Genomic DNA, 25,079 nt, shown 5'->3' with positions numbered 1-25,079 from the left:
ACCACCCCCCCCCACCCCGCCCCCTCAGGGTAATTGGAAGCTAAACCAATGAACTAGAGTGGCTGCCCCGAGAATAATCAATAAATCACTCGGGGTCCGCGAGGGGTGGAAAACTCCCCAGCAAACAGTGCTCAGGACATATTGCACGGCCTCCTCTTCCGTGAATGTGCATGGCGCACCAGCCGCACAGGCCTGGCCTGACTCTGCTCTCAAGGTGCTGCTCCCAGGTTCCGCCTGGCCCACCTCGGTTTCAGAGGGAGGTCATTCATTCCAATGGGATGTGACAGGTGCCATCTTCAGGCGCCTGGCTCTGCTCCCAGTGGCAGGGACTGTTGTTGACTGCAAATCCCCCAAGTGCCATGCTGGTCTGAAGAGAGCAAGCCCTGGGATGGGCAGATGGCCTTTCAAGAGCCCACGAATCCAAGGTGAGATGACAGTGTGATGTCATGGACCGAGCCCTGACTAGGAGGCTGGACACTTGGCTTCTAGTTCCATTTCAGCCACTAACTTGCTCGGCGATGTTAGGTAAGTCACTTTCCCTCCCTGGATCTCAGTGTCCTCCCTGGGATGTGAGGAGGTTGGGCTGGATTATCTTTAATGACACTCCCAACCCTGATAAGTGAACCCTGCAATTTAAAAAAAAAAAAAAAAAACAAGCAAACTATTTTTGGAAAAATGCCAGCTCTGATTAGATTGTGGGGGGCACTCTTTCGCTAGGGCTCCCATTTAGCCATATTGCCACGAAATCCCTCACCTCAAACTCCCACGCAGTACACGCAGCCATTTTCCCACCACTCAGCCTCCATCTAAGACATCGAAACCAGTCACGGGTCCAGCCTGTCCCTCCTGCTGAGCTAGTTCTGTGCTTGGGGCTGGGACATTCTGAAGGAGTCCCTGTGGGAGGGGAGGTGCCACTGACCTCCAGATTTTAGCACAGGCAGGTGGAGTGGCTAACTAGGTTGGAGAGATTTCCCCCAAGTTCGTACTTTCAAACTTTTTAACGTACAGCAAAATTGAAAGAATGACACAGATATTTGTACCTACCCTTATTAATAATTGGCCGTATTTGCACACTCTCCCTTCTCTCTTTCCTTCCCCACTCCCTCTCCTATACTGTAGACATGATGGCACTTCACTTGCAGATACTTCGGCATATATCTCCTAAGAATAAGAATGTCCTTTGCCGGGAGGCATTTAAAGGACCCTACGATGCTCACCTAGGGGAAAGGCTCCAGTCTCTAGAGTCCGAAGGAGATCAAAAAGTATATGAGGTCTAAAGACCAGATTTAAATCTGCGTATGGGTAGTGTGAGAAGGAGCTAAGCACAACAGAAGGAGGCACAAACGGTGGCCCAAGTGCAGAATGAACTTGGGCAAGTCACTTCCCTTTCTTGAGCTTCACTTTCTTCATCTATAAAATGGGGATTGTGCTAATCTCTCTCCTGCCAATCTCCCAAGCTGTATGAGGCTCAGATGTGAAAATAGACATGAGAGCACATGGGGACCTGCCACACTTAAACATTTAAGGGCAAGTGATTTACAGAGATGACCTTCAGAGCCAGTAAAGAGCAGGAGCGATAACTTCCCTGGCCCCAGTCCTGGGCGCCTCTGGTAACACATGAAGTCGACAGTCCCCCAGCTCAACCCCCAAACTCTTGTTACTGAAAGCCACAAAGTTTTCATTTGTAATGGAAATTTTCAGTGGCTCACATCTTTTGCAGTTTTTCAAAGGCATAAACACTCACCCCAGTTCTTTCTAGCTCTTTTTTCAGATAACTCCATTTTCTTTTACTGATTACGGCACAAAACTAAAAGATCACCTCTCTACTTTTTCTGCTTTCTGACATTTTCTTCTGTGCTCCCCCTTAACTCCTATTATTCTGCCCCACCCTGTCGAGACTTCTAAGACTTAAAAAATTCTATCGTCCTAACTACCCTTAGCTCAAAGAGCAAAATGCTTTACAAAATTAAGTGAGCATTTGGGATTTTTAACTTGATTTTATCTTTTCATTCAACCAGAGGGATATGTGTGTGGGAGATGCACTTGTCAACTAAAAGCAATTTCTCTGCCTCCTTGGGGACCAAAGCGTAATCGTAGCTCTGTCTTCCTGGTGTCAGGATGAAACTTGCATTTTCCTGAGTGGTGTCAGCACACCGACAGACAGCTCCTGGGATCTACTGAGGGGTACTGGAAGGGAGCGGGCAGGGGGGTGAGAGATCTCGAGGCTGGTCTTGGCTCATCTCTCCTCCCCTGGGTGACTTTGGGCTAGTCACTTACTGTCTTTGGCCTCAGCTTTTCTAACTTAAAAAATGGGAATAATTTTCTCCCATTTCTACCTCACAAAGATGGTGCCAGGACCTTGTCAGGCTGTGGTGATACGAAAATGCGTGGAAGTAATAGAGCTGTGGGGGAAAAAAAAATAAAGTGCTGTAAAAGCAGTGTATCCTCGGAAAGCTAAGTAGCTGCAAAGGAACTTCAAGTTTTCTTTGTACAACTCCACTTGAGAAATGAGGAAACCGAGGTCTTTCTGAGGTTCAGAGAGGTCCCAAATGGCCCCCCATGATTTTGCTATATGTTCATCATGAGCCCAGACAAATCCTCCCCAAACAGGAAAGCAGAGAGGCAAAGTCTTGGGGTCCGAAGGCTTATTTGCTCCCTTTAGAGAACACATATGACCCTATACACACCATGTGGACCTTCTGCTAGGTCTCCTCAAAAGGGGCTGTTGGGAGGCAAGCTTGCTAATCTCCCAATTCCTTCCATGGGCCTGGGGGTAGTTACCTTTTTATCCCACTCCTGAAATTGCAGAGACCTTCATAGCAACCTGCTGAGGCAGGGGGACAGGGACCCTCATTTCGTAGAGGAGGAGTCTGGGGTTCAGGTTGGGAAGCGGACATACTTGCATCCATTCAGCCAGTCAGTCAACATGCCAAGCCTCGCTCCTAATATTTTAGCTTTAAATGCCATACTCTTTCCACGGTGCTTCTGCTGCCTCTTGCCTGATGTAAGGACCCCAAGCAGGGAATCCAAGTGAGATAACCTGACTGAAAAATGCTACGTAGACATACACAAGGATTCTTAGAAAATCCAAATGAATGACCTTTATGGTGTATGCTCATTTTGAAGGCCACTAGACCCTATCAGAAGTCAAGTTTTGAGGTTTGCTCAATTTCTCATGCTACATATTTACCCATACACCCAAAGGAAGTAGAGTGGGGTTAAAGGGATCAGGTTCTCCACAGGGCTGCCCCAGTGTTCCTTGTAGCTGGAGTGCAATGGGAAGAGACAGGGGTGGAGGGTTTTCAGGGAAAGACTTCTTTCCTCTATACTAGAGTTTCTCTAACTTTACTGGGTATAAGGGCCCCCATGGGGAGCTAGTTAAAATGCTGTTTTCTGGTCCCCACGCCCAGAGATTCTTGTTCAATGAGTCTGGAGTGGGAGCAGGGGATTTGCATCATTACAGCACATCCCAAGTGATTCTGATGCAGCTGATCCAAAGGACCATACTTTGGAAAATCCTGGTCCGTGGCCAAGTTTACAGGCCTTTGATGCTTGGAATCCCATTTAAATAGCAACTGTTTGCCTGGGTGCCAACTACTTTTGAGCTTCAGGAAAAAGATAGAAGATTTGAAACCTTTCTTCTCGAAGTCAGCAAGCCCCCAGCTTGACTTCATCATCGTGCCTTCGTCTTAGCTAGAATATGTTTTCTTCCTGCTGAAGACTTCATGGGAAACAATGACCTAAGTTAGGAGCAGCGTGCTTGGCTTTTCACTGGAATTGCAAAAATGAGACACCCTTAAGAGGCAGCAAGCTGTCAAGCTCTAAGCCTTAAACTATTAGGGTGAGGGCATATATACCCAATATGCCCCTTGTACACCTTGGTGTGAGGGGTTGCAGGTCCAGGCTAGGAGGTGCTTGGTTGCTCAGTTGGGGGTGCCAAGGACCTCCTCTGCATTCTTGGAAAGGAGATACCATAACGGGTTATGTGGCCCTGCACAGGACGGGAGTTCTGCAGCTTACTCACAGACCAACTTTTAGCTTTCTCTGGGTCACCAAAGCCAGGCCCAGTGTCCTGTACCAAGAGCACAATCCCAGCATAAAGGCCCCAGTCTTTCCCTTACGTAACCTCATCCTTTATTCTGTGGACAAGGGTATAGTTTTTTTCCTATCAGTAGTATTTTCCAACTCCAGAAAAATATAGAGAGAAAAGTTAGAAGATACTAAAATATGGAAACAATAAAATAGTTTAAAATTGTCCATCATTGCATTGCTTAAACAATCACTACTAAGATTCTGGTGTGTTTCATGTTAACACTTTTTTTCTATGTATAAGCTTATTACTTATTTGCACTGTTTATATAATAGTGTGCACACATTTTGCAGTTTGATTATTTTTCACTTAAAATAATCATAAATGTTTTTTTTCATATGATCATATAGGCTTCCAAATTATACACTTAAAAATAATTCATTGAGTGAATCAACATTATATACATAGCTCAATGTCTTGCACACAGAGGACATTTAATAAATATTTGTTGAATGAATGGATGGATTGATGGATAAATGCATTCCCTTATTATGTGACATTTAGTTAAGGGTAAATATTTTCAAAGGAAACAACGTTAAGTAATTAAGTGGCAGAGGAGGTAGGTCAAAGAAAAAGGAGTTGGGGAGAACTGCTAACTTGACTGCTAAATAAAATTTTTGGAGAGTTCTGAACTCTATATTTCCCCTTTTCTGTTTTCCAAATGAGTAGGCTTTGGTTTGCCAGGAGCTTGTTCACAACTGTTAATATCCCCATTTTACAGATGAGGAAAACTAAGCCTCGGGGAGGTTAAATAATCTTCCTAAGATTACATAGCTAGCATGTAGCACAGTTGGGCTTCCAATCTAGGTCTGTGAGCATGCTTAGCTTTGTTCCTTTGCTACATCACACCTCCTGCAGAAGAAAAAGTGACCAAGAGGGATAGTGGTCATGCGTTTGTACTTTAGGTAGAGCTATTTTGGAAGCAGAGAAACTTCAGTTACTGAGGGCCGTTGGATTGGACTGGGCAGGCAGCCTTTATGCTATGAGGGAGCCCCCCGAAAAAATCTAATTCAGCTGGAAAAAGAAGAAACCCACTGAGACCATTACAAAAGCCGGTGGTGTATACGCTCGTGGGAAGAGGTAAGGCCGAGATTTCAATATCCAGAGCCTGAAACTGGACATTTCTAGATGTCAGACTTGTTTGGCTTGGATGACTGGGTATTTGTACAGCAGAAATTGGTAAAAGAGCAGGTCTGGTGAATGTTTGTTGACTCTGATTGCTTTTAGAAAACAGAGAAAATTGGAAATGATTTAGAAATTGGTGTAAAGGCAGAGAAGTACCATGTTTCCCAGAAAGGAAGGAAAATGAATGGAAGCCCTTTAAACTCTGACTACAGCTCTGCTTTGCTAAGAATTGCATGGTGAAGTACAGGCGATTTTTTCATTTTACGCCCCCCTTTTGCTGCATTAATGCTAATATCAGTGGTTAGCAAAGCAAATGTAATAACTGCTCTCCTCAAAGGACTTGTGATTGCAGCTTCCACTCCTCAAGCCTGCAATCGAGCTGTTGGAAGAGGATTTTTCATATTACTTTCTATCTCCTCACTAGCGTTTTGATCGACAGAGTCCCATTTTCCCAGCGGAGAAAAACAAGGCACAGAGTCATGCTTGTGCAATTGCCAATGGAGAACTGGGGGAGAAATTAACTTGGGGCCCTGAACTTGAATAGAAAAGGCAATTTCGATTAGAAGCCCTTCTTGCTCAATACGGTCCATCTCTGGTGGCCGCTTCTACTGCAGGATTTGGAGGTAGGACGTGTTTACTACCACCAGATCCCGCAAACACTGAACCTATAATGGTATGTGCCCCCATATGTATTTAAAATTTAAAAATACAAAGCCATGAGAGAAGTGCAACGAAATCCAACACAGTACCACCCCCCACATTGAAATATCAAATATCAAATTCTTTCTAAAAATAAAGGTTGGTGGCCCTCCTATGCCAGTGCCCTGGGCAAAAGCATAGGCGGTGGAATCCGTAAGTCAGTGGCAACTGGGGTCCACCCCATATTTATACACGTTTGACACCGTGTTCTTTTATCTCAATTAGGGATCAACCCCCTCAAAACAAAAGTTCCCAGGCAGGAGAGCATCTCCCTCTTCCCCGAGGGATCCGCAGGGCAGGAACATTAAAATTACTTTCAACTTTGGGGCCCCTTGGGGAGCAAAAGTCTTTTCTCCTACGCACATTTTTGATCCTCGAGAACAGAGCTGTGACATAACACATCAAATCTGGAGCTACTCACAGCTGAGGTGATGCCTCCCCTAAGACAGGGGGTCCCCAAGGGATGAGGCAGTGCCTCCCCTTCCAGTTCAGGGCTCCTAAGGCAGACACCACTTCCCGCCTAGATTGGGCCTCCTGAAGGCTGAGATGATGGGTCCGCTAAACGTGTGGGTTTCAGGGCTGGAATACAATCTCACGCTCAGATCTGAGACTCCCAGGGGCAGGTGCACTATCTCGCCCTCAACTACCAGCTTCTAGGGGACAGGCTTGCTTCTACGTGCCAGAGTAGGGCTCCTGGGGGCAGGGGCCTCCCTTCCCTCTCAGATTCGGGGCTCACCAGGGCAGAGATGGCGTCTCCCCTCAGACTCTGGGCTCCCCGGGATAGGGGCACGGTCCCGCCCTCAGAGTCTGGGCTTCCCGGGGCAGGAGCTGTATCTCGGCCTCCCTCCGCGTGGGGGAAAGGGGCTGCGGGACCAGCGGCCTCTTCTCCGGCGGGAGGGGGGGCTCCCCTGAGGCCCTGCCCCCTTCGTGACATGCCCGAGGTGTCCGGTGACCGAAACACTCTTAGCTGGGTGCAGGGTGCGGCTCAGGGCGTGGTCACCGGGGGCTACTTAGGGTAGCTGGCGCGGGGGCCGGCGCGGAAGCCGGCTGCGAGGCTGCGGCGCCGAGCGCTGGCCATGGCGTGGATGCTGGACTGCCTTTTCGCCTCGGCCTTCGAGCCCCGCCCCCGCCGTGGTGAGTGGGGCCCACCGAGTCGGGGGGCTGGGGTCCTTCGCTGGGGCTGCAGGCGGCTGCAGCCCCGGCCAGGCGCCCTGGGGCTTGGCTCGCCGTCCCTTCGCCTCCCTTCCCGCTGGCTTTTAGCTAATTGTTCCTGGCTCAAGGACTGCCCCGTCGAGGCCCCGCATAAATCACCGGCTTTGCCGGGAACAGCGAGCAATCGCGCTAATGGCTCGGCGGGGATGCGGGTCGAGCGCGGGGGCGGAGTCGCTGGCTCAGCTGTCCTCGGGGACAGCTAGAGAGTCGGGGCCAGACGCGTAGGAGCACAGTTCTGAAACCCAAGGGCCTTAAAGGCCCAAGGATGAACGTCCCTGGCCGGGCAGCTAGGGCCCGCGAACCCTGAAGATAGAGGTGGGGGGATCCTTTTGCCTTGAAGCTTGTCCCACCTTGTCCCAGTCTCAACTACCGAGTATCGACATGGGTCCCTCAGAGTCATCGAATTCAACCCCTTTATTTAAGAGATGGTGACATTGAAGGCCAGAGATGGCAAAGGCCTGCCCAAGGTCATACAAGGAGTTGGCAGCAAATCTGGCTCTGCTGAGGCCCTGCCAATTGCCCACTGCCCCAAAGCTCCCAATGGCAGAGGCCTGGGGTCTTTAGTCCGGGTCTTCCCTTGGGTACTTTGATATCAATGCTGTTTTCTCTATCCTTGCGGAGTTGAGGACATAGGTGTGTGAAAGATCACAGCACCACTGTGATACATGGGTGGCATTTCACCCCCTTCTTGGAAGTGCTTCTATAAAGTACGTTTTGGAAACTGATTGTTTATTTTTCCTCCTTAAAGTTTCAGGAGACTTATCTTTTCCGTTTGAGATTTCCCAGGACCCCCACCCACACTGTCCTTCACTCCCCCTTGGTAGGCCCCACCCCCTCGAGGCTGCCACCTGCCCCCACTGCCACCTGTTTTTCCATAGTCTCCACCTCCAAAATCTATATTGGTGAGAGTGCGTCATTGGTCGCCAGCCATAGACCAAACCTGGGGTTGTCTCCTCTTTCCTCTGCGGGGGAGAAGAGTCAGGGAGAGGAGCGGCCTCAGCAACTTAATTCTGCAGAAACCCATGTTTAGTCCTTGCCAGCCCCAGCACCCTGAGAACCATCCCAGGAGTCTGACCTACTACTAAGGGACTGCAGCATGCTTAGCAAGTTCAAGAGAGCTGACTCTGGCAGGCCGCAAGTTCTCTGAGAAAGCAAAAGATCTGCGTACACACAGAGAGTGGTTTGGTTCTGTATATTTTTGCAAGTTTATGTGATCCCGGTGAATCGAAAAAAATTAAGGGTGTTTTCTAAGATGCCTTTTAAGGCCTTTACAGCTCAAACACCCTACCCTTGTAAAGGGGGTGGGGTGAACCGTTCCATCCCTGCCTGGCCTGCAAGGCTGTCATGTGACTCCAATGAGATCAAGGCTATGACGTCTCCTTTATGAATAACCCCATGGGGAAGGGGTCAGTATCACACAAGGAAGCCCGTCCCCGTCTAAAAACAGTCATTTCTATTAGAATGAGGAGGCTTTTCCTTAAACTGAACCCAAATCTCTTGTTTTTCTGGCTCTGGCACTGACCTTCATGATTCTTCCAAGAGAACACTGCCAGCCCTCTCCATTCCCCCGCCCCCACTCACCCCTGTTTTTATCCAGGCCAAACCTCCCCAGTTCCTTCATCTGTTTAACATGTGACATGGCTACAAGGCTCCTACCTGCATCTAGCTGCTCTTCTTTGAGCATGCTCCAAGTTGCGAATGCCCAATGACCTGGCCAAAAGAGGATTTCCAGCTGTGTCCCTGTAAATATAGTCCTGGATGGCTGACTGTCCCTCTTTTGGAAGCCCACGTTCACACTCATCGTACACAGACACATAGCCACAAATACACACATACATACACGTTCCCACCCCCGCACACGCCCACATACAAAGTCACCAATGCACAAACACGTCCTTCACACGCACCATGTACTTTTCACACGCAATGCAACATAACCACATCACACATGCACGCACTACACACAAATCCTTTGTACACGCTGAGTAGTTCACACACAAATAGCTAATTTATATTGGAAGTACTTTCTTCACCTGAAACCACTCAGTTCTTAAAAAGTAAACTCAAGTTCTTTTCAGAGTCTCCATTCTGTATTTGGTTGTTTGAATCCAAGTGCAAGATCTTATATTTACTACTGCATTTCCAGTCCGATGAGACCGGTCCCCCCTACATATGCCAGTGGTACACCACTGCCTACCCCAGCGCTATTACTTGTACAGAGCAGCTAATATATGTGAAGTAGTTCCCAGATGCTGGGCCCTAGTCTCAGTCCTTTACGCGTATGATCTCACTTAAGTCACACAGCATCACTTTGAAATAAGTAATCAGTCTTTGGGTACAGTTTTTGACCAGGTAAGAACTCATTCACTACAACCCTCCCCCCGCCCCACCAAGAAATGCTGTGCAATATGAAAGGTAACTTTGTGCATAACTATTGATATTCTGTAGGGCTACAATTGCTCTCGGCGCCTCCCTTCAAGTGCCTTCCAGAAATCCTCAGGAGTCAGAGGGAGGGAGTAGCTGGCCGATGATTGGGAAGAGTGGGGGAAGTATTCTAAATGTTCCTTCACCCACCCACCCACCTCTTGCTAGGGCGATTGTTGGTACATCAGGACAATCTTTTGAGGGTTGCAATGGGCAATCGACAACCATATGAAGACATTTGGGAGAGGCATCATTGAGATCTGGGAAGAAGGGGGGACCCAGAAAGGTCTTCTTTCCCAGGGAAAGGGACAGCACGACTGACCCACTTGAAATTCTCTCCCCAGCTCACTCCTGGCATTGGATTTAGCCTCAGACAATTGGACTTCTGTAAAGCAGCCAAAACTCTAAAGCTGAAGGGACCCTAGGGCCCACTTTACATACAAATTTGATCTTTTCTTGGGGATGGGACCCAATCGATTCGCTGAGGCCAGGCCTGGTTGAGCTGCACAGGATTATTTCCCAGAGCTGGGGCGAGTTTGCCAATGAGACACCCCACTTCCCTGGTCATGGCATCAGACTAGCACCCTCATTCACTAATGGCAGGACTTCCCAAAGTTCCTTTGAAAATCATTTGTTTCCACTTCAAAAGGCATTTCTCCATAGGAGAAACATGTGACACGCTATAGAGCCTAGGTTCCTAGGTTAGGCCACGCTTTACCCACCATAAGGATAGAACGCAGAATCTGTATGATGAAAACTGGTAGAAAATAATACTCTTGCAAGTGTACCTCAGGCTCCAGCAGGAGGGCTGACATTCATCAAGCTTAAATATCAGATGACAGAAAGCATATTGGGCATTGATAGAGCAGGATACCAGGTCCCTGAGGGTGACGATGGCAACAGGAAAAGCATTTTCCTTCCCCTTTTCACACTTATCAGCCAAGACAACCTAAATGTCCAACTGTAGTGGAATGGTTAAATAAACTACATGACATATCCACTTGTTAGACTAGTCTACATCCATAAAAATGCTGTTCATGGGGGCTTCCCTGGTGGCGCAGTGGTTGAGAATCCGCCTGCCGATGCAGGGGACACGGGTTCGTGCCCCGGTCCGGGGGGATCCCACATGCCGCGGAGCGGCTGGGCCCGTGAGCCATGGCTGCTGAGCCTGCGCGTCCGGAGCCTGTGCTCCGCAACGGGAGAGACCACAACAGTGAGAGGCCCGCCTACCACAAAAAAAAAAAAAAAAAAAAAAAATGCTGTTCATGAAGAATATGTAGCGACACGGAAAATGGTATGATTTATGTGTCAAATATGCATTTTTAAAAGACTGGAAGAAAATTCAGCAACAAGGTAAACTAAGAGATCCTTTTAGGTTGGTGGGATAATAGTTATTTTTTTTCTCTGTTTCCCCAAATCTCTATTAAGTTTGTTCTTAAATTACTCTTATAATTTAAAGAGGTGCTTAAAAGGCTAACTGAAGGCCTATGGTATACAAATAGTCCATACAGTAATTACAATGATCTAAAATCCCACTATACATAGTTTAATCTAAGGGATTTTTTTCTTCAAATTTTAGTCTAAGTGTAATGACTAAATCAGGTCAGCCAACTGTGATCACGAAATGTCCTCTAACACTGGCTGGGAAAAGGTAGAACTGGATTGAACCTGCTTGTATAGTTTTGCAATAAGCAAGTTTCTTAGCCTCTTTTAAAATAATGTAATAATATCTATATTTCCAGGTTATAAATAATAATCGTTATGATTTTTAATAACTATTTAATAATAGTTATATTATTGTTATTGGAGATATCATTATATTAAGTGCCTTCTATGGTTCACGTATCAAAAGATGTGTTTTAGTCCTTCTTCAAATATTTACTGTGTACCAGTCATCTTACACAAATGATCTCATTTAACTTTCATAACAACTCTTTGAGGTAAGTATTATCATCTTCATTGAAAAGAAAAAAAAATTAAAGAGAGGTTCAGTAACTTGCTCACAGTCACACAGTAGCTGAGCAAGGATTACAACCCCTTTTGTTCTGATTTCAAAGCTTGAGTGAGATTAAAAGCAATAACACATGCAAAGCTTCTAGCACTATGCTGATATAGAGCAGACATTTACTAGGTGGTCAGTAGTACAGTGTTGATGATGTTCCCTTGCCCAGAGTTCAAAGTCTGGTCTTTGATCTGCTTGACTACTTATAGATTCCTTTCTATGAAGAGGTGCACATTTCAATTGAAAGACGCAATGCAAACACCACCCGTGTCCTTATTGCTGGGGCTCTGAGTCACTAGGAAACGATTTGTTTCCTTCTGGCAGTATCATTTATTCTCACATGTAGCAGCAGAAGTAGGTAGATGGCATGTTTGATGAGCCTTGCCAGCTACTATCACGTCTCAGATACACTTCTTGAGAAACCACGTGGCTTCCTCAGGATAGGCACCTGCTACCCAGCAACTGGGAGGTCCCTGCACTCAGGGATGCTTATTAAATGGCTGGGGCCTATCTTGAACCCCTGTTCCAACAATTCTCTGTATAGTTTGGCTGACCCTTAATTGTTACCCCTCCCACTTTCCTCCACTAAGCAGGGGCTGCAGGACCTCCTCAGAAGCCGACAGGGGTAGGAACTGGAGAAGATTTTAAATTCCTAAATCCTCAGAGGGACTCACTAATAGACTATCTTGCATGGTGGAGTCTAGGGTCAGTGAGGAGTAGCATGTAGAATGAATAAGAGAGGTGAAGGAGAGGGAGGCATTGAAGGGATCCTCCAGAGACTTGAAGCACCTGATGCCCGGCCTCTCAGAGCTTTTGCAGCCATGACTCTCAATGCTTCTCTACTCGGTAGCCTCTTTATCCCTCCCTGAGATTATATCCACCCCCTACCCTCAACTTCTTAACCTTCACCCACCACTCTCTGCCCAAATGCAGCTTCAGCTTGTAGTGACTTATTTTTGTCTCTAGAGGGAGGCAATAGCATCAGGGAGGAAAGGGCACAGATTGGGGTCTTCTCTTTACCGAAGGGTAGATTTTATTTTCCTTTAACTGCGAACAGATAAATGACAACTAACTGGAACAGTATTTTAGGTGCTGCAAAATATATCTCAGAGAAACATCATCGCTTCCCTCATCTACCCCCCAACCTTGGTGGCTGCTAGAAGAAGGGTGGCCTTGGGAGCCCCTCCTAGTTTCTAGGTTAGAGGTAGAAAACAAAAACAAAACAAAACAAAAAAAAAACAAAACAGAAGTCGTGGGGGCAGTTTAGCCAAGGAATATTTATGCTGTCTTTCTCTTGGGTACAATGGCACACATTTGAGAGACAGGGTCTGGACTGGGTGTGAAGTGAGGGTTGGGGGGCTCAGTCCAGAGTTGCGGTGGGAGGAAGTCTAGATGCTGAGCAGGTAGTTTGAAAGTTTCCTGTATGGAGTATTACGTCTGAAACGTTGGTTTCATTAACACTGCCAGGAGAAACTGCAGAGTGAGAATTGGACTTAGGGTCCAGTTCTTCCGGGCTGCATTAGGCTGCTAAAAACATCACCCTAAAAGAAGAGGGGCTATTTCAAGAGTGTCAGACACAACAGTAATGAGGAAAATTGGCTTAGTCAGTCAGCTTCAGTACCTGAACACCCCGGTTGAGACACTCTGGGCTGTATGGGCAGGGCGTGAGTAAAGCAAGAGAGGGAATTAGCCTTGAACATTTATGAGACATGTTAGACATTTGGCTGACACTTTCCATATTTTACCTCCTTGTCATCTGAACATGTCTAAGGCAGGTGTTAACAGCTCCAATCTACAGATGAGAAAACTGAGGTTCTGAGAGATGAAGTAACCTTCCCAAGATCACATAGCAAGTAAGTGATGGAGCTGGGATACAAACTCAAAGCTGTCTGAAGGTCCTCATCTTTAAAGGGTTTTACTCACATTTTTCTTGTGAAAACCAAGGTCTCCCTCTTCAACAAAATTCACATTTTGGTACCTTGCCTGTAACGGGGGTTACTAAAGCATCTTGGAGCTTTTAGCTTCTTCAAAGTTGAAGTTTGTTCCCCATTTCACAGGTAAGAGTACCGGACTGGAGTGAACCAGTCTTCATGAATTCAGGTGGGACTTACACAAAAGAATTTCGATACGTGGTCCGGTGGTTGAGTGTATGTGTGTAGGGGCGGGAGGCAGAGGCCTCACAGGACCGACTGTGAGGACGTGGAAGTGGAGGTGGTATATTCAGAGGAGAGTGAGGAGGTGTCAGAATGGCCCCCAAAGCAGCAGGAAAGCCAAGTGCCTGAGGCCAGGTGCTGGGAGACACCAAAGTTTGCATGAACTTCTGGTACAGATTTACCAAGGGGCTTCAGCTACTCTGTGCCCTGTGTGACTTACACTAGCCTCTCTAGCAACCCCCGACCCTGCACTTAAAAAAAAAAAAAAGACTTTCTGGCTATGTAGTAGTTTAGGCAATGCTTTTCCTGCCCAACCAGGATGAGGTGCTGGGGGTGAAGCTTTATGGATGTTACAGCTGCTTCTCGGCCACACACCAGGCTCATTTGTGCCAGTTGAAAGGGCACAATAATAACAGTAGCAATTTAAATCGTGCTCCTCGCTTTCCGCTTTCCCCCCTGAAAAGTGGCGAAGTGACTCACCACTGTTGAATTATCCCTCTCTATCCACTCCCTGACCTCTTTGCTGGTTCCCTGGGGGCTGAGCTGGAAGTCCGTTCTTCTAGAGGCCCTTTAGCTGTGATGGAGCCAACCCCCCAAAATATGTGTTCCCCCCAAATGCAATGTATTGTTTTAATTTGAAATTCTCAGATGAGGCTGCTTGGAAGGCATTAGAGCAGCATGAACCCATTAGGTAAGCACAGTTCTCCCTGCCAAACATGAATAATACAAAATGGGACCCATTCAGGAATCTTTTGAGGGGGAACTGCTTGTTTTTCTATATGCAGTTTCATACGGAGATGACTGGTCTGCTTGAAATTTACTACATACCAGCTTCTGATGGTAATGCTGTAAAAATAGGTCCAGGGGAGCTGTGAGATCATTCCCTTACTCCATCCTGACCCCCCACCCCCATCCCCATCCATACCCAATTCCCCTGACCCCATGGCTAGAAAATGCTCATTCTCTGCTCTTTCTTTCAGCACCAGCCTAAGGAGAGCTCCCAGAACTGGAGGTGGTGAGGTGCTTATGAGCCTAGAGTAATTAAAGATTTTGAGGTGTCAACAAAGCAGGTAATTAGGAGGAGAAGGTATCAGCTGTCTGAGAGACAAAGAAAGTAATTACGCTGAGCACTCTTGGTGCTGTCAGTAAACTCCAAAGAAAGATTTGTTGGGAAGTGATACTGTTTGATAGAGACTTCAATGCCTAGCAGAAGTGAGGGACTCTTGGTGAGGCTGCCTGGAACAGAAGAAACGTTTAGGGAGCTTGGCAAACCTGGATTCAAATACCAGCTCTGCCTCCCACTGGCTGTGTGACCCTGGAGAAGTTACTTAACTCCTCTGAGTTCGATTTGTGATGTGCAAAATATTGATAAATCATAGCTCTAATTACCTCATTAGGTCATTGTGAAGACTCAAGGAGATAATGCATGTAACAGCACTAGCACAATGCCTGGTATACAATAAGTGCTTAATAAATGGTAACATTATTATCATGATCATTATTATTCTTCTTACTATATACCAGGCATTCTCTACAGGAGCCCAGAGTTTAAAAGGAGAGACAAATAATCGCAGTTATGTATGATCGTGTTATGAGAAGTATGAAGAGTGTGACTGTGATGACTCAAAGGAGGGAGCCCTCAGCTGGGAGGGAGGGGTACAGAAAAGCAGAGAAAGTTTTGTGACTCCTGAGTTAGGTCTTAAAAAAATAAGTAAGAGTTTGTCACGAGGCCCAGGGGGGAAAGGGATTCCAGGCAAGTGTATCTGCCCACACAAAGCCAAAGAGGTGTGAAACAGCCAAGCCTTGAGCTAATAGTTGGGCTTTGTGGGCACGAACTGGGATCTCCTGGGGGAGGGGGGGAAATCAGTGACCAAGAATCTTTCCAGTTTATTCCCACCAGCCCCTGAACCGCGCCTTAGGCGCCCTACCTGGCCAATCACGTGCGACGCCCTCCTCTTCTTTCCTCTAAGCAGTCAGGTAAGCTCACACCCAGTCCCCAGCGGGCCAGGTGCGCACAGCGGGGGGTCGGCGGACCCAGACCCGGCAGGTCAGGCCAAGGGGAGACTGTGCCCAGGTCGCGGGCCCCTATCTCCTTCCTCGTCTCAGTCCTGGTGCAAAGCCCCCCCTCCACCTCCAATTAAAAAGAAACCACCAAGCACACAGCCACTTGGGTTCTTTAGACAACCCCGCGCTCTCTCACACACCACACCCGTAAACTCACGCTGCGACCCCCCCCTCCAAGACACACACGGTCTTCAGCCCTCCATCCTAGCACATACATTGGCTGCATGCGTCCCCAGCACACACATGAATACATCACACTCGAACACACACAGACATTGCACCCTCACACACACAAACCTTTGAACACACACGCCTTAAGTAAGCTCACATATAAAGACACCTTGCTCACAAACACACACAGTACCCACCACAACAACCACCGCCCGTAAACCCACATTGACACAGCACAGCTAAGGGTAAACACACACCAAACAAGTATATACACACAAGCTTCAACGGGCACACACACATACACACACTGCATACACATGCACGACCACAAACCCCGGCAGAAACATACATCGAACACACCCATATCCAGACCGCACCCATATAGCCACACTGCCATCGGGCAGAAACAGACGACCTACAAACCTGCACACACAAACACCGCACAAACACACGCTCCACGTCCGAGCGCAACCCAAATACACTTCACACCCAGCACTCGGACTAAAACATGCAACACGCACACACACCCCACACCCGGCCACACACGGAACTCACAGGCGAACCGCACTTGCGCGCGCGCACACACGCGTACATGCATACATACATACACATACAGCCCGCCCCCTCCTTCCCTCAGGGCGGAAGAGAAGGGGGCGAGGATGGGAGGAGGGGGAAGAAAGGAGGGGGGGATGGGCGGGCGAGGCGCTGCGAGCACAGACGCTCTTTTCCCTTTGACCCGGGGAGTTGTTCCCATTAACCCGCCTGTTCCCCATCCCCGAGCAAAGGGAGTGAGTGAGTCGGGTCCAGACGGGATCCAGTCAGAACCCGGGAAAACTGGAAGGGCTGGGGAATCGGCCGGCGGGCGGAGGGCGCGTGAGCTGCAGCCGGGACCCTGACTCTGCGTTGGTCGACCCTGCCGGAGGCTCCTCCCCCCAGCCGCCTCCCTCTCAGACCCCTTCGCGGCTTTGACCTCTGCTTCCCACCGCGGGGGGAGGCGGCGGAGGGGGTGGGGGCTTCTTCCTCTCCTACCCGAGAGAGTGAGCAACTGTTACGGGTGGAAAAAGCTTTACTGGTTCAAGAAGTAAGGAGCTTAGATCTGCAGAAAAGCTTTTAGCGAAACCTGTGCTAATCCAGTTTGAAGACGTCTCCTAATAGAGAGCTCACTGTTTTGCAAAGCAACTAATTTTTACATAAAAGGCAACGGTTATTAGAAATCACGGACACCGCGCTGGACACACAGTAGGGCGTTATAAGTGTTCCTCCTTCCCGCTTTTGTCAACAAATCTGGCAGGGCTATCTGCAGCCCAGCACCAGCCCGCGACAGCTCTGGGGCAGTCGGTGAGCTTTTTCTCGCACGCAAGCCCTCTGCAGAGCAGCCGCCTTGGCCGGGGAGCCACCGGCGGCAGGGGGCGGTAGAGTCGCTTAGGGTGCTTTGCACGTCTGGCGGCATAGCCCCCGCGGGACAGTCTGAGGTGCCCTCCCTCTGTGGCGGGCTACGGGGGTCACTCTAGAATACTCCGCGGCCAGATGAACATCTGGCTCCTGTCCTCCGCCTGCCTCCTTTCTGCAGAGGTGGACAGCGGGTGAAGGAGAGGAGGAGGAAGAGGACTTCCGCCCGAGGCGGCGCGCTGTGTAAAGCGCCTTGCGGTGCAAAGTGCACAAGCTTCGGAGTCGGTATAGGTTCGAATCCCAGCTCTACCACTTCACAGCTGGCTACCCTGGCAGGTCACTGTCTTAAGTTGCGGGGTGGGTGTGAAATTTAAAGGAGGAAATATATGTAAAGTGCTAATTCCAGTTAAAATCCCAAAGATGTATATTCCCTTCCATCCCCTCTCCCTAACCCTCACCAAGGATAAAGATTTGGGAGTCTGGGGAAGAGGGGGCTCAGAGGCCAGAGATATGGCCACCAGGTAATGCCTCTAAGGCCACTCCACTCCGCCCATCACCTCACCTCTCACAGGGACTTCCTCAATCATTCCCACCCCCACCCCGAATTCTTCTCCCCCTTTCCAAGTTGCTGAGTTATTTTCCAATTGTAATGAACACTCATTGGATGCCAGGGACATCTCCTCTTACCTTATGCTTTGCCAGTGCCTAGCACAGTGCCAGATACAGCACAGGCTGTATACATGCGGCAAAGTGATGCCCTGGGTGAAATCCCTTGGAAACAGACTTAAGGGCACATAAGGAGTTATCATAAGGAATTGAGAGAGAGGATTCCGATAGCAGCGCCCCAGGCACCGTGGGGCATGGAAGGCAGTGGCTTTTGAATAGGGGTCTCTTCCCTTCCTCCTCAAAGCCCTCCAGCCCTAAGCTTCCCTGGAAGGGGGTTGTCTCACTGTGGCTGAGGCTTCTACAGTCAATTAGGAAGAGAGCCTCTTTCCTGGAGGGCAGAGGCCCTGGCCAGCTGGAGGGTGAGTCACTGTCTCAGAGCTGGGCAGCCGAGGTGGCACTAAAGTGACAATGAATTAGTCCAAGATGGCAAGGGGGTATTACCTGAGTGATGATCAGAAAGAGGATAAAGCAGAAGCCTGAGCCCTTGAGGCTGGGATTCAGTGGTAGAATGTCTATATGCTTAAACACAGTCAGCACCCCGCCCCCCTCCACACTTCTACCCCTCCAAGTCCCAAAGGACAGCCAGGCAGCTTCTTAGAGGAGGAAGTGGAGTGGAGGTCATCCTTTGGGAGACCTGGGTTCCAATCCTGACTTGGATACTTGCTGTATAACCTTGGGAAAGCCCTTTTCCTTCCTGTTCTCAACACCAGAAGGAAGTTAAGTGGGCAAGGGGCTCTGTGCTGGGCCCTGTGCTAAGTATTTTACCAGCGTTATTTCACACACTGTTCCCCGAAGTACTATGTGGTGAGCATTTATTCCGCTATTTTGCAGTTGAGAAAACTGAGGCTGAGTGATATTCAGTCATCTACTTCCTAATATATCATGCAGTCTTTATGTATTTATGTTACCAAGGCAATCACTGTAACTCAAGCCAGTCCTCTGCCTAAACTGGCTCGTTACGCACTCGGGTTCAAATCATGTCTCCTGGCTGCCCCCAACACCAACCCGTGTTGCTTTCGAGGCAGTTGGCTACCTGGGTGGGTTTCTCTTGTCATCTCCGGTGACACCCACCTGCCCCCAATTCAGATCTTTCCCTGGCAGCTCAGCATAAGATCCCACATTAGAAAGCAAGCATCACCAGAAAGATGCGCCCCAGTATCAGTCCCTTATCGCAAGGGTGGGGGATCTGGCTGCGAGATGTTGCAGTGAGGAAGGGGAGCAGAGCTGCCAGGGCCAGAAGGAGGGGCTGCATAAAACACCAACAGGAGAGAGCGAGAGAAAATGCCAGGGACAAATTGGACCAGCCTCAAACTGCTGCCCCCTCCCTTTCTCCCCCTCTCCTGATCTGGTGCTCTAGAATGTATAAAGGGGCAGCACCCAGCCCATTTTCAGCAGGTGGAGAGGGAGAGAGCCTCTCCTTCAAAGGAAGGGAAAACCACCCCGAGCATTCAGATTACATTCCTGTGTTGGGTAAGATTTAGTTAATTACTGAGGGGTGGGGGTAGGCCAAAGGAGCAGGGGAAAGGGGGCGCCTTCTTGGTAGTGCTGGCGCTGAGGTGGTACTTCTAGTGAAAAGAGTGCCACCCATGCTGCTGTCAGAGCCAGAAGCTCTCTCCCTTTGCTAGCGGTTAAGAGAGACTTGCCAGTGGCCTTCTGGATCTCATTTCCAAGCCAGGTCCCTATGAGCCACATCGCTGAGCCTTTGGGGAATAAGTCCATGTCTTCCTTGGCTGCCTCAGTACCTGCCCTGGCCTCCCCCTCCCCCTCCCCTGCTTTCCTCCTCTCCTTTGCCTACGCTCTGCTACTTCTGATTCCTTCTTGCTGGGCTAAACCAGAGCCTCTGACATTCTTGATTCTCTTCTCCTCTTCCCTCTCCATCCAGTCAACAGCACTCTCCCTTCATCCATTTACTTCATCCAGGAGAGGACAAAATTCAACTGGGAGGGAGTGTAATTGTGTATTTGAAATTCTCCCCACTTGAGATCTTGTGCTTATAACCCCGTATTGCCCTTGTTGCGTCAGATGAGAATATTTTGTGCTTGTGAATAATACATTTTTGCTTGGCTGAATAGTGATTTGAATATATGATTGTTGGGCTGCAGATTAGAAGAAGGCATTTTTGGAAGCAGTATTAGAAGGTAAGATGGTTTGGGCAGGTGTGAAAGGCCTTCTGACTTCTCCAGGTGCCAAGAAGATAGAAAAAGAAAGATGAAGACTATACGTGTGTGTGTGTGTGCGTGTGTGTGCGTGCGTGCGCGTGTGCGTGTGTGTGTGCACGTGCGCGTGTTGGGGATGGGTTACTGAGACCGTTCTCATCCAGATAGGTAGAGGGATTCTGTTTTCTCTTGTTGTTCATTGAATTCTGAACAAAATGATCTTTCTTGTCTCTGAGTATGGAAGATCAGAGGCCCTGGACAAGACGGCGAACAAGGAGCAGGCAGATTGAGGCAAGGAGGGGCAGGGAGTTGTTCCTTGTGAGTCCTTGTGTGCAAAGGGAGGCCACCTGCCCTTCAATGCCATACAAGCAGGGCAGAAGGGAAGTGATGAGGGGTAACAAAAAGTGTGCCGAGCGGGGTTCCAGGAGTTTGGGGCCTTCCTTTTGGCTCTGCCACTAATTAGCTCAATGCCCTGTGGTAAGTTTCTTATCCAGCTGAACCTCCACCTCTGCCTTCCCTTCACCTGTAATGTGAGATTGTGTGGCATGGCCAACGGAAGAGAAAGGGAGCCCTCAAAGGAAGGGACCCTTGGGCTGAATCTTGAAAGAGAAATCAGCTTTGAGTAAAGGGAGGGATGATTGTGGGGTGCGATTAGAAACAGTGTGGGAGTAGCCCCGGGACTTTAGCAGACAGGTATGCGTAAGGCACTGAGTTGGCTGCTGCGTAGAAAATTGCTATGAATCAGCTCCTGCCCCACCGCGGGAGCTTGAGAGACAAGAGTGGGGGAATCTGAGCAGCAGAGCTAAGCGCTCGCTGTGCCTGCAGCTCGTCCCAGGACGGGTCGTAGGCGAGCCGCAGGACTGACCAGCGGGTCACGCAGCCATTTATTCCCTGGCCGGACCAGGAGAGTCGCCAAGAGGTAGTGCAGGGGCAGGGCTCCAGGGGCCTGAGTGCAGCCCCTCGAGGGGCTGAGTGGGAGGTGAGTGCCCTCCAAGCGGAGCGCCCGACGTGCGGGAGGGAGAGGAAGCCTGCGGGTCCTGGACTAGGTGGCCCAGCTTTTCGCGTTCAATGGCTCAAACGTGGAGCACGCCAGAAAGATTGCAGTTTTCAAATTCTCGGCAGCGCCAAGCAGCAAGAGTGGTTTTTGCGCGCGGCGGGGCTTTGCTTAACTTGGCAGGTTCTGCGCGCGCTCTTGAGCCACGGAGGGGCGAGACGCAAGGGGCGCAACCCCGCCTGACCACGCTCAGCAGCGGCAACCTGTGGCCCGGGAAACCCTTCGAGGGGAGGGCGCAAAGTCTTGGCTGGCCTGTCCCTGTCCCTTTCCCCTTCACCCTGCTGCCCCTCCCTTCACCTTCACCTAGCTCTGGGTAGAGGGCAGACTACCGGGCTAGGGCTCCATTAGGGAGGGAGAGGGAGATCCGCTTAGACCCACTCTCCACTCTGGCTCCCGGAAACCTGCAGAGGGGCAGGGCTGCTCTCTCTTTCCAGCTGTGGACAGTGGCCACAGCGTGGCCCTGTGTCCTGGAGGTGGCTAAGTCCTGTAGAAGAATCAAGGACTAGGCAGAAGTGAGGACTGTGTCTCTACCGTGTTCTTAGATAAACCGGATAATAATAAATGACACTGGTTGTGTTTGGGGGCTTGGAGATGCTCAGAGACTTGCCCAAGTCCACTCAGCTGCTTAGTAACTAGGCAGACCTCCTGACTCCTGGTCTAGGGTTTTTGTTTGTTTCTTTTGTCTTTTTTGCACTGCGTCATAGCCAAGGCAGTGGTCTAATTTGGAAGGAGGATAGATACAGGTAGGTAGACATTGATTTTTTTTTTAAAAAAAATACGTTTATTTAATAAATGTAGTTTTAAAATACCATTCCTATCATGGAAACTATAAGGAAAACATCTCCCACAGCCCCAATTCCCTATGACAGCCATTCAGACAGGGTTTTGAAAAAGAAAACTGCAGAAAATGGAATGCTTCTTGGGAGAGATACTATCAAAGGAGAAGGGAAGCAGGTGGGAGTGGGGGAACAAAGGTGAAAGAGAGGTAACTCTCAGCACAGATTTGGAGAACAACTTTATTCTGAAGGTTTCCTTGACAGATCTCTGTCCAGATGGTTTGGGGAAGTGTCCCTTACTGGTCTTTCCTCTCTCGAGCCCATTCTGTAGAAACCCCAGCTGTGGTGTAGAAGGGCAAATGTTTGATGGTTCTTTCTTTAATTCAGAGTCTCCTCCTCCCCTCTGTTGTAGCAAATACATTGGGTAAGTCTATTCTCTCTCTCTCTCTCTGTGTGTGTGTGTGTGTGTGTGTGTGTGTGTGTGTGTGTAAATGCATATGTGAGAACGCATGAGGATGTGTGTGTGTGTATGTTTGTGAGAGGAAATGTGTGTGTCTGAAAGGGAATATGTCTTAAAGAAGGGGGCTTGGGACCAGGGGAGTTGAGAAGATGGGAAAAATGAATCAGAGTTTACCCAATGCATACTATAAACCTACAGCTGAATAAGGGTCTGAGTAGTGCTGGTGGACCTGAAGAAATAGTCAATTCTTAACATTCCTTAAAGGAACAAAGGAGAGGAAATGTATTTAAATGAGGGCAGGGAAGGATGATGTTAGACCCATGTCAGACTCTTGACATTTATGTGACCTCCAACTAGGCTGTCAGACCCCAAGGACAGGAACTGTGACTTTCCACTCAGATGGCTCCCCACCTTTCCTCCACCATCCCTAACATGGATGGCTTGCACCCTGTGCTGAGGAACCCAAAGGTAGGGACTAAATCCCTTTTGTGGGCCAATTCACTTTTTTTCTACATTTCAGAGCTAGACTGATCCCCCAACCCCCACCGTTAGTTGCCTTGCATTCCTGATCATGAAAGACCCAGTGAAGAAACAATTCAACTCATCCCCTCTGAAAGTGAGCTACCTGCTGACAGGATGTGGTACCCACTTTTACCTTCTATGGATGGTGCAAGGGCCTTCTTCAGTGGGGGCACTGTCCGCTTCATTCCAGATAGCAGCACTTCTGCTCAGTCTTCCTTTCAAATATGACTCTCAGGTATTTGGCGGGGCCGGGGGGGACAATTCCTCACCTTGGTACAGCGCTGTACCCTTTGGAGGATTCTTTCGTGTCACCCTGTCTTTTGTTTAATCTTTACCATAGCCACACCTGATAGATATCATGGTTTTTACTTTGTAAGGTGATGGAACTGAGGCTCACAAAAGTGAGATAATTAGCTCTAAGTGACTTGGTTGGTGAGTGTGTGAACTTACAGGTGAAAAGGCTAGGATTTGAACCCAAGTTCTAGTCCATATCTCGGGACCTTTTCAGGACGCCATGCTGTCGGCTTGGGGAGTGAGCTGAGGCAAGAGACGTGATGGGAGGAATACATAGCGCTTTGGGTGCTTTTCTCCTCTATTCACTCCTCTTCTCTACCTTTCATAATAGTGTTGTTCAAAACCATATATATCTGTATCTTTCTATCTATCATTATCTACCTATCTTATTTACCTATCGTATCTTTCTTCTTCTTCTTCTTCTATCTATCTATCTATCTATCTATCTATCTATCTATCTATCTATCTATCTATCTATGTATCCTATCAATCATCTACCTTCATTCCCATTTCCTAAGAACTGTGTATATAAAGAAAGACCTCAAAATCTAGCCATCTCCTTAGGAAAGAAAATAATCTTGACTCAGGCCATCCCACTTCCAGGTGGGAAGGACAAGACCAGGCCTAGGGATAGTCTAGTTCCCAGATTGTATTCCTTCATGGCATGTTAGCGCAACTTCAGTTAAGCTACAACCTCTCTGGAGTCCTAGTTTGTTGTTATCTGTAAAATGGGAACATAACACCAAACCCACCTCCTTCCCAGGGCTTGTTGTGAGAATAAAGTGGCATGATTCATTTATCCATGAATCACAAATAGCTGTTTTAATTACAAGACCTTTATGTTCTCTCAAAACTGTCAGGAGTTGATCATCCTATGATTACCCAACAAACACATTGAACACCTACTGTGTGCTAGGGTCTGGAAATAATAGACACGTGGAAAGCTTTTGAGAACATGAAAAGCACAAGAAAAATTAGACATTAAAAAATTACCTTCTCTTGATGGAACATCTTATTTTTTTTTTTTTACTTTTTCTGCCACAACATAATAGAAGCAGCAACTGAAAGGGAAAAATGAGATAAAGGGTGACACAGCTTGTGATGCCAGCACTATTACGCACTCTGACACATACTGCAGATAATACTGAGAATATCTATATCTTGTTGTACCTTCGGATATGACCTCCCTTGGTTTATCGAATCAGGCTTTGATTATGTGTCCATTCTTTTGATTTCATTATTTAGCTATGAATTATTTTGTAGCTATTAAGAACAAAGGTGGAGGAGGCAGTGGAAAGAGCCCTAGGTCTGAGAACTGGGTTCTTGTCTAGATTCTGTGTCAAATTGCTGTGTGGCTTTGGGCAATCTCCTGTCTCTCTTTGAGCCTCAGTTTTTTGAACTCTAGAATGGAAGCTTTGGGCTAGGTGATGGCTAAGGTCCCTTCTATCTCTGACCCATTCTAATCTAAGAAGTTCTGGAAACATTTTTTGATACCAGAGCTTTTCTGAATGTATTTTAACAGCACTACCTCTGGTTTATGAGCTTCTGTTATGGTATGATGGACTGACACGTATTGAAGAACACTGCCCCCAAATTTAATTATTTGGGGGCATTACACCACACAGGGTGAAATGAGCCATTTTGTTCATCACGACTGCAGCCTTTGCTGAAATGGAGGTTATGGGATAGCAACTTAAAGGCTAATTCATTAATGCTCAGGGACGAATGAGGTAATGTGCCAGCAGACCAAATTGGTGCCTGAATGTTTTCATCTAGAGACCTGTATCTCTTTCCCATGTTGTGATATATTAATGCAGATGTC

General features: G+C 48.2%; 1 protein-coding gene across 32 annotated transcripts in view; it reads left to right on the top strand.

Annotated features, from left to right (window-relative positions):
• ARHGAP36 (Rho GTPase activating protein 36) overlaps positions 1–25,079 on the top strand; it is a 158,976-nt gene that overhangs the window by 121,517 nt on the left and 12,380 nt on the right. For 4 of the 32 annotated variants that reach the window (XM_067024213.1, XM_067024212.1, XM_067024210.1 and 1 more), the window contains 2 exons: positions 14,686–14,775; positions 15,592–15,682. The exons of 8 other annotated variants lie outside the window; for them this stretch is intronic. Coding sequence is in view for 1 of the 24 variants with exons in the window: in XM_059050938.2 (XP_058906921.1) it covers positions 6,991–7,048 (58 nt within the window). In the remaining 23 variants the exon portion in view is untranslated. Of the gene's footprint in view, positions 1–6,950; positions 7,049–13,323; positions 13,406–13,609; positions 13,653–14,369; positions 14,397–14,685; positions 14,776–15,591; positions 15,683–25,079 lie in introns of those variants that run through there. 20 more of the 32 variants (XM_067024207.1, XM_067024208.1, XM_067024228.1 and 17 more) reach the window with 19 other exon arrangements.

This window comes from Kogia breviceps, chromosome X, assembly GCF_026419965.1.
Source record: "Kogia breviceps isolate mKogBre1 chromosome X, mKogBre1 haplotype 1, whole genome shotgun sequence".
Classification (NCBI taxonomy): domain Eukaryota; kingdom Metazoa; phylum Chordata; class Mammalia; order Artiodactyla; family Physeteridae; genus Kogia; species Kogia breviceps.
The sequence above is the reverse complement of the archived record's forward strand: the minus strand, read 5'-3'. Positions and strand labels throughout refer to the sequence as shown.